Here is a 9293-nt window from a genome sequence, read left to right on the forward strand (position 1 = left end):
TACTTCATTCAGTCTTCATACCATTTGATGAATAACAATGGACTGACTTAGCAGGGCTGCTAGAGTATATGGAATGATTCTCCTGGATTCATGTGCTGTAAAGTACAAAAATCCCAAAACTTTCTTTTCCAGCGCTTCAGAATAACTACCACACAGGTTATAGAGCAGGTGGCACTTCTTTTACCGTCAGGGATACTTACTGTACATTACATCTCTCCCAGGAGCAATGGCAGGCTCACCTGCAGGTCCTGGGCGGCAGTCGGTCCTGCCTGCCCTCCTTGTCTCACCCAGTGCCGTGTGCTGCCTCTGGCCCTGGCTCCAGACCCTGTGTGCATCAACTCGGCTCACACGCTCAGTCTGCCTTTAAGGTCACGTCATGAAAATAACCAGATTGTCTTTATTGCTTTTGAATTCTGACCCTGTAACATGGACACAAGTTGCATTTTGGGACTTTTCTTCTCAGTTCAAAGATTAGAAGTGTACATCTAAGAGGAATTACAATAAAAAGGAGAAATTCAACTTGCATTTTTTTCTGTAATTACAGAAGACCACAACTAATAAAAACGATCTGTGTGGTCATTATATATTTATTGATGGCATTATGATATTTTATCATTTCAAATATCATACGATTATTATCATAAATTTGATTATAGAGTCATGAAGGCTGTAAGCAATAGGAACTGTCTTGTTCTTCAATGCCTTTGTCATAGGAAGTTTGTGTATGCAGTAGCATACCTATCACAAACATTATGAGAGGTGGTACTGTTGTTTAAAGGATCACTGTTGACTTTAAAATTCAAATTTTGTAAAATAAGATAATACAAAACTTAAACAGAAATGTTTCTGCTATTTTTAGAAATCCTATTGAGTACATGGGTTAAATTATATTTGAAATGTTGACATTAAAAAAGGGGAGGAAAACAAAACTGGTCTACTTGTGCTGAAAGGATCTGTAGTAAGTGCAGTTTTTTACCAGTGTTTTTAAAATGATTAATTTGATAGACCTATGTTTTCATTGATTTATGCTAATTCATGGTTATGAATTATATCTGGTTCTAAAATAGGTCTGTAAACGCACTTAGCCCTTTAGCAACAGGCAATGATTTGAAAGTGTTTTCTCCCTTAGAAATCAAAGCAAATACTAGGAAACCGGTGCCTCATTTCTTATCAAAGTGCCCTCAAATAATAACAAAAATAAAAGGTCAAAATATGAGCTCTGAGAATCTTTTTGCTGCTCATAACAGTATATTTTTCTCATGGATCCTGGAATGATAGGTACTAGAGTTTGAATTATTTTTGATGGATTTACTTCACGCTAAAATATCTTTTTCAGATTACTTCCATTGCCAATAAGTAGGTGCTAGAAAATTTAATTATACAAGAAATAATTATATCATTCTATCCAGCATTCCTTAGATTACACTGCCCTCTACAGATATGAGCATTAGTTTTTAGTTAAAAGGCAAAAACATGCACTGGAAATATTTTTAAGCTTTAAAGCAAGAAATTACTGTTATGAGGAAAGTTTTAAGTACTTCAGGGATCATTTAGCAGCACCCAGAGACTTGGGTAAGTGCAAAGACACTTAGGAAAAATTGCTTGTTTTTTCCTGAGCTGCACCCAGGGAGTATTTGGGTTAAAGGGGAAACAACATCTTCTTCAGCCCTCCGTTTGGGCGTTAGAGATAGACTATTTTATACTATACCATGACAGTAATAGTGGTAAGGCACTTCCATGTAATTCTGCCCAGTGCTTAAATTTCAGATACAGATACGAGTTACTGTTTCTTTTTGTTCCTAGCCTAGTAGTGAGTATGGTGTCATGAGGTTTGGTGTAGGCTGAAAAAAGAACTTGAAAGTCCTAATTTTACTGGACAGAAGCAGACACAGACAAGTGTCACACAAGAGCAGAGCCATGTTAAGGTTTTTTAGGCAAATTTCAGTTATTTGGGGAAGAGGAGCTGGGAAGGAACCTGGGGAAGAGGTTTGGGCATGGGTTGTAGGAATCTGTCTCCTTAACATCCCATAAACGCTTTCCTTTATGTGTGGGTGGTTTGGGATGATGGGTAAGGGTGGGAAGGCTAGGGTCAAACCTGGGCATTTGACCCCTTCAGTTTTGCCTCTAGCCACCTCAGCTTCTGCCTGGGGACAGGACGTTTGTGTACTTGACCTGTGACTTCACTGAGGTCCCTTCCAGCTCTGGTTTTTTCATCTCATTTTGCTGCTGTTGAGTGTTAAGGTTACACATGAGTTCGTGGTATGTTTAGCTGGGATACTGTACATTTTTAAATTCTGTGGAATCTTCAGTACTTGGGGAAACACTGGAAAGCCCATCAAAACTTCAGTTCTTAACTCCTGTGTTCCTGTTTTGTTTTGTTTTCATTTGTTCTGTGCAGATCCTGATGAGTTTGAGAGGATATATGAGCCACTAGATGTGAAGAGCAAAAAGATTCATATAGTGGACAGTGGGCTTACATTTAACCTGCCATACCCACTTATCTTAAGACCTCAAAGAGGTGTGGATCTCATCATCTCTTTTGATTTTTCAGCAAGGCCAAGTGATTCCAGTCCGCCTTTCAAAGTAAGTAAGACAGGCCATTCCATTCTTTGTGTTCATAAATATAAACTGTCTCAGTTTTATTCTTCCAGCCGGTTTGGTTGCACATTTCATGGTTCCAGAAGGCCTTAGTGCTATTGTAGCAACAGCATTGGAGCAATTTGTTTCCACGTCAAGGAGGAATATTACGCTCTGCCTCAGTTCCTGTTTACATGACTCACATGAGACCACTGACACAAAGGAGGCTAATATAATTTGTTTGAAGTAGTAGCTTTTTTGTTTTTATGGAAGTCTTGCCTTCATGCTTAATTGCAGAATTTTATTTTATGTCAGTATTAAACAATTAAGTAAGTAATTTTACCATTGTGCTAGTGCTCTAGGTCTGTACAGCTGTTCTCCTCCATGATGCTGTGATGTGCATGTACAGTTTTCTGTCATCATCTTGCAGAAGTGTGTCTCAGTCACGGTGGTATTGTTAAATATGTAACACTTTGGAAGTGGGGCTAACTGTTCGTTTACATCTCACTAGGATAATCCCAGAACTGGTGTAAGTAGGATTCCTAAATCCATTCAGGCCAGAACAAAGCAACAGCAGAAAAATACAGATTAAATGATGTGGCTGTTTTCTGTACAGGCGTGGAAAGCACAGCTGTCAGTCAGTACAGCCTGGGCCAGCCCTGTATCCAGACAGCTCCAGCAGGAAGGGTTAAGGTTGGATCACGTTGGTAGCTGATGCAGAAGCAGCAGCACTTAGGAGACTATTGTGAGGTTGTCAAAAAAAGGAGGCAATATTTATGTGAAACCCAAGTGGACTTTTAAAAATAATAATTAAGGAAACCAAGAAAACATGCCTGTTTGAGAAACAACTAGCATCCTTTGTTGCTTTACAGACAGATTGTAATTAGAACAAACAAGACTATTTTTTTTCTTCTTCTTGCTATCAAGGGACAAAACCTCCAAACAATGTTAGAAAATGACAGCAGTAGCAAAATGAACTCTAGATCAGTGTTGTCAAATGCAAAGAAAAACAAGTACAAGATTCAGGAGAATAAAAAGGAGTAACTTCTGTAATCTCTGGGTCTCTCGGGGACTACTTGGAAGAACAGAGCACTGAGAAGACTTACTAGTGCTGAGATCTTTCATTTTTCCTTAATTGACTGAATCCCACCATCTGTTTCTTCCTTTAATTTTCTGTTTGTTTAAGAATTTGTCTCTTTTTTTGTCATGACTATTTTCCCCATCAGCTAAATTCACTGACACAGTATTACCATCTCCTCTGAAACATCTTTTTCCTCCCTTCATTAAGGCTCTGCACGTGAGTCTGTGCAAAAGGCAGTGTATAGTCAGCTCTGTTGCTCTTAGCCTATGCATTGAGCTTTCTGTCTCCGTCAGCTGCAATTACCTGTGTTATTTTTGGGGACCATACTGTAACATGGAGGGACTGACTGGAAGTCAAGTGGTATCCCAAAGGTTTTTCTGTAAACTGTAATTTAAAAAAGGCAAAATCCTTTTACGCAAGAAGAAATGGTGGGAAAATTAAATGATGCCTTAGGTTTTCATGAAGCCAGCGTTGAAGGGAATGGTTCATTATTTCCGAGGCACAAATATGTGTATAGTAAAAGGAGTGGCATAGCTCCAGCTAATACGCAAGTATAGTCCACAAGCAGAGGCTGTATGCTAATGGCCTAAAGGACAGAAACCAGTTTTGTTTACTGGCTGTGCAATCCCATTGGTTCTGCTTGCGTTACAAAGAGTAATTGCCAGTTCAAGACTTGGCCTGTAGCTATGGTAGCACTCTAATATACTTTTATTACTCCAATACATAGGAAAATCAGCCAGCTGAAGTCAATGACTCTACTCTTGTTTCATCATTTTACACCCACTATCTTTTAATCTCTTGCGTATCCAAAACAGTTGCCCAAAGAAGGGTCCTATTTCATTCAAAACCAAGATTAAAGATGTTGACCTTCCCTCTCCTCCCTCTCACACGCCCTTATTACATGCTTTTGAGTCATTATTTACAAATTATTTTGTTTACTGAGTTGTCACGAGGAAAAAAAGCCTATTTTCCACATTTACTTCTTCCCTTAGCATGCTTTCAAATGTTGTTCTGTCTGTGATGTGACTGAACATAACAACACGTTGGATTGGTGTTTATTAACTCTCATTGGTCTCCATAGCACTGATACTCAGTTTGCAAGTAAAAGTAAGGATGGGTTTTTTTCTGGCTGTTGGCTCTGTAAATTCACCCAAAGTTTTATGTGACAGGCCAGCTCTTTCCTTCCTGTGAATCAGCGCAGATGGGGAAGATTGGGCAGGCTGAATTAGGTGCTCAGTTTGCCGTACTGGTTCATCTATGCAAAGACTGACTTGATCAGTCCTTCAGCTGTAAAGAAGCACGAGTTACTAAAACAGCTTCTAGTAGCGCGTGTGACGTGTCTCCACATAAAATCTCACGTTGCAGTGAATGCTTATATGCACCTGAGTCTTGGTTATCTTTTCAGGAAATTTTGCTTGCGGAAAAATGGGCCAAAATGAACAAGCTGCCTTTCCCCAAAATAGACCCAAATGTATTTGATCGAGAGGGCATGAAGGAGTGCTATGTTTTCAAACCAAAGGATACCTCTTCGGAGAAGGACTGTCCAACGATAATCCATTTTGTTTTGGCCAACATCAACTTCCGGAAGTACAAAGCTCCAGGTCAGCGCAGAGTTTCTGATGCTAAATCTAGCTGTTCCTTTGAAGCTTTATAATGGCATGGTGATTATATACTAGAAATGTTTTAGCTCTGAAGTAACTCTGAAGTCTGTCGGTAGCGTTTAGGGATTTCGAAAGAGCCATTAAAAAATAAGACAGCAAGTCCTCGGACCTAACATTTAGATTGTGGTATTGTATTGATCTGTATGCAGGCTTTCCAAGAGAAACACAGGAAGAGAAGGATTTTGCAGACTTTGACATCTTTGATGATCCAAATACACCATTCTCTACCTTCAACTTCCAGTATCCCAACGAGGCTTTCAAGAGGCTTCATGATCTAATGGAGTTCAACACCCTCAATAACATAGATGTACGTATGCCAGTGTGGAAGGGGCTTGAAAGGTCTAGGTTGTTAAGGGAAGGTAGGTGACGTGAGTAAGATAAGAGCGAGGCCCTAAACGTGCCATACAGAAGGTACAGGGGGTTACTTCAGCGTTTGCCTGATGATTGTGACATACAGAGTACCTCCCGCGCTTAGCTGTGCCCCTTGCTATTCTCAAAGTTGAGGCCGGATCAAAACCCATTATAGCCAGTGGAAGAAATCTGCTTTATTTTAGTGAGGGCTGGAGTGAGTATACCCCAGGTAAGTTCTTCATGAGCTTGAGTAGAAGCAGCATGCACAAACTGTGCCATGGTCAACTTGCATCCTTCCAGCCTGGGAAGGAGTGGGGGATCCAGTCGCTGTAGGTAATACGGTGGCTGGAGTTACCTGAAGAGAATTGAGTGACACACAAAGAATTAGGTGAAGAGAATTTAGTCTTTTCACTTGACCTCTATTTCTGAAGTACTGAAACGCCAGTGTTGTAGGGAGTATTGCCGTATGTGATCCTCTGTCAATAATAAACCACTAAGCAAATATGCTGCTGAAAAGGCCAGAGGTGCTTTCAGGTGGAGATTAAAAAAAAAAAAAAAAGTCTAAATGGTATTTCTGGGGCTAAGCTTGATATAATAATGTCACCACCTTCCAAACAGAGGAACTATTAGAGCGTAGCATGTGTGCTTTTCATAATGTGTGAGCCTGTGCTTGTTAGGATCCATTCCAATACATATTCTTTTCTAATTTGGTCCCTGTTTGATTTTGCTGTTTTTACCATCAAAAGCCCTGCAGGGTGGCTGAGCAAAGGTGACTGTGTAGGATGGAGACATTATGTTCAGGATTGTATACTCAGTTCTTTATGCATGATGATTTTCTAACTGGAAAAAAAAAAAAAAAACAAACAACCCAACTTGGCAATTTTCTGTAAAGATCTCTGGAAATTTCTTTATCAACTAACTCGGTAATGGTTATTTTCAACTGGTACTAGCTGTAACACGACACCATGATCCCAGCATCCATAGAGCGACTTGTCATGTTCACAAGTGTAAATGATCATCCCAGATATTTTTTTTTTTTTTTCTCAGCATAGTAAAGAAATCTTGTTACTTCAGGACAAGGGAGCCAAAAGTGGACATTTAACCTTTCTCAAGATAATAATTATTTCCTATATCCTTTACGTATGGATTTTCTCAGTGTTGGTTTACCATTCAGAATTTCTTTAGGACTTGGTTTAAATGGTGTATATTCATGTGTGACTTCTTTGACATTAGTGGTATCCCATCATATCTTTACTAACTACATTTAAATCAGTGGTTTGTACAATCAAGAAGTAGTATTCATAATAATACTCAGCAATCCTGTTGTTCAGTGATGGAGCAGTGCTAAAAGTATGAGCAACAGTAGTTCATATCTAAAGGGCTCTTTTCTGTTAATAAATCATTAAGATGTTAATTATTTCCCTGAATGACACGTTGTTCACCATTTTCCAGGTGATCAAGCAAGCTATGATGGAAAGCATCGAATACAGGAAAGAGAATCCATCTCGCTGCTCTGTGTCTCTTAGCAGTGTTGAAGCAAGGAGATTCTTTAACAAGAACAATCTTAACAACAACCATACGTAGAGCACGTGTCCTAGGTCCCACTCCTTCAAGAAACTGGTTCTGTCTTTATAACTGGAGGGAAAAGACATTATCAGAGCATCACTGCTCCCGATCAGGGCTGTGCAAAACTCCCCAAACCATTTTCTTGTGAGTTTTTAAGTTTCAATATAATTTTGTACTTGGTGTTTTTTTTTTTTTTTTAAACTAAAAACGCTGAAAACATTTCAGTACACTGATATCCTTATTTTAAAAACTATGGAATTAGTGGGTTTAGTCTATGGTGATTGGGTTCAGTGTCTTTTTTTTTTTTTTTTTACAAAATTTTATACGCTGGTTTCTCATAGTGGGGCAATTGTCTGATTTGTAATTGATGTAAACTGGGCATATCTTGAAACTTAAGTTGGAATTAGAAACACAACAGAAAAAACTGTAGTAATAGAGACAATAGGTATACCTGGGCTTGGTCCAGGTGCATGATACTCTACTTTCTATCAATGAGATTTCCTCTGACTTTGGTTTGAAGTCAATAATTGCTAACCACTGCTACTAGGGAACAGGAGCTCCCTGGTATATTAGCTGCTTGGCTGCTTACTAGCTCTCTTAAGGTTGATTTTACAATACTGGAAGAGGTTTTGCTCATTAGTAACCATTGGCTATGTTGCCCTTACCAGAGCTCTGTCATCAAGCTGTGTTTCTAATTTAACTTTTCCTGCCTGAGTGGCGTCTCTTTAAAAAAAACACCCAAACTTTGGTAACAAACGGGGATCAAAAAAATGTGGTTTATACATCTTTGATATTACAAGTAGGATCCTCAGCTGGTTATTAATGCTAGTAGAGCTTTTGTGGCTGATGCTAAAAGAATCTGCTCTGGAATCTTTTGATCTCAAATATTTTCACAGAAGCTGAACTCCACTTTTTCTACTACTATTTAAGAACTGTGTATCCACTCAGCAAACAGTCCAACCTCTTATATTTTCCACATTTATTCCACAAAATTACATTGCTTGAATTCCTGAGCTAGTATCACCCATGTGTTAAATTATAGTTAATTCATGTGTTTCTGACCAGAATGTTTATAGAGAAATTAAAAGTGATTTTGCATTTGATCATGATTAAAAGCATCACATTTCTGCAAAGGGGCAGTGGCAATGTTTACTGGGGATAGATAAAATGTTCCTAGGTAAGAATATGAAGTAGTTCATGTCTTAAGGGCTATTTTTAAATAAATGTATTTTTAGTACATTGAATAATTAAAGACCGTGCACAGACATAATTATTTTAGTACCATCTCAACAAGGATTGAGATAACTCTGTAAATGCATTGAAAAATGCAGTCGTGCCTCCGAAAACTTCTAGCCTCCTTTGAAATGATGTAGTTGGTAAGTGTGCAGGATCCAGGAGTCACGCATTGTTGGGGCACTTGGCTGGCTTGTTTAATTTTTGTAAAGTTTGTGGGATTAACCCTTCGTGAACGCATCTAGCAGTCCTGGCAGTTGTTCCTTTAGTTAGCAGCTTGCTCTGAGTTTGAAGAAGATAGTGGGGGCCAAATAGTTTAGTTCAAGGTGAGATTGCCGCCTCTGGGAGTTAATGCAAAAGAGCAGATGGAGGTGTTTGCTGAGGTGAGCGGGGAAAAACACATCCCCAGCTGCCCTACAGGTCCCTTGTCCAACGCTCCACAGCAGGTGGAGAAGAAAAGTGCTCCTTGCACTGAGATTATCATCGTGGTGAAAGCGCAGCATGTTTTAAGGAGGCTCATTTGCAGTGTCGTGGTCGGAAGGTACGTGTGTTTCTCTTCAAGGTCTGTAAGTGGAATGTCAGTCTCAAGGTTTCTGTTGCCGTTAATAGGGTTCAGATGTCATCCCCTGTTTCTGGTTGGGCTGCCAGGACCCTAGCAAACCCAAAGACCGTGGTCGCAATGAATGCCATCACTTTGCGCAGAGACTGAAGCATAGTTGATCTTTTGTTTGATAGTTTTCTGACAATTTTTACAATAACTGCTCATTTACCAGAGTTTATTGCTAATTCAGTGGCTGTTCCTTTTATTGTGAGTTACTGAGCTA

General features: G+C 39.3%; 1 protein-coding gene across 2 annotated transcripts in view; it reads left to right on the plus strand.

Moving 5' to 3' along the window:
• Positions 1 to 7543, plus strand: part of PLA2G4A (phospholipase A2 group IVA) — an 83306-nt gene extending 75763 nt beyond the window's left edge. For both annotated transcript variants that reach the window (XM_080406453.1, XM_080406454.1), the window contains 4 exons: positions 2399 to 2583; positions 5064 to 5259; positions 5469 to 5626; positions 7123 to 7543. In XM_080406453.1, coding sequence (XP_080262579.1) covers positions 2399 to 2583; positions 5064 to 5259; positions 5469 to 5626; positions 7123 to 7254 — 671 coding nt within the window. In that variant the 3' untranslated portion in view covers positions 7255 to 7543. The remainder of the gene's footprint in view (positions 1 to 2398; positions 2584 to 5063; positions 5260 to 5468; positions 5627 to 7122) is intronic.
• The last annotated feature ends 1750 nt before the right edge of the window (positions 7544 to 9293 follow it).

This window comes from Falco punctatus (genome assembly GCF_963210335.1).
Source record: "Falco punctatus genome assembly, chromosome: 11".
Taxonomy (NCBI): Eukaryota; Metazoa; Chordata; class Aves; order Falconiformes; family Falconidae; genus Falco; species Falco punctatus.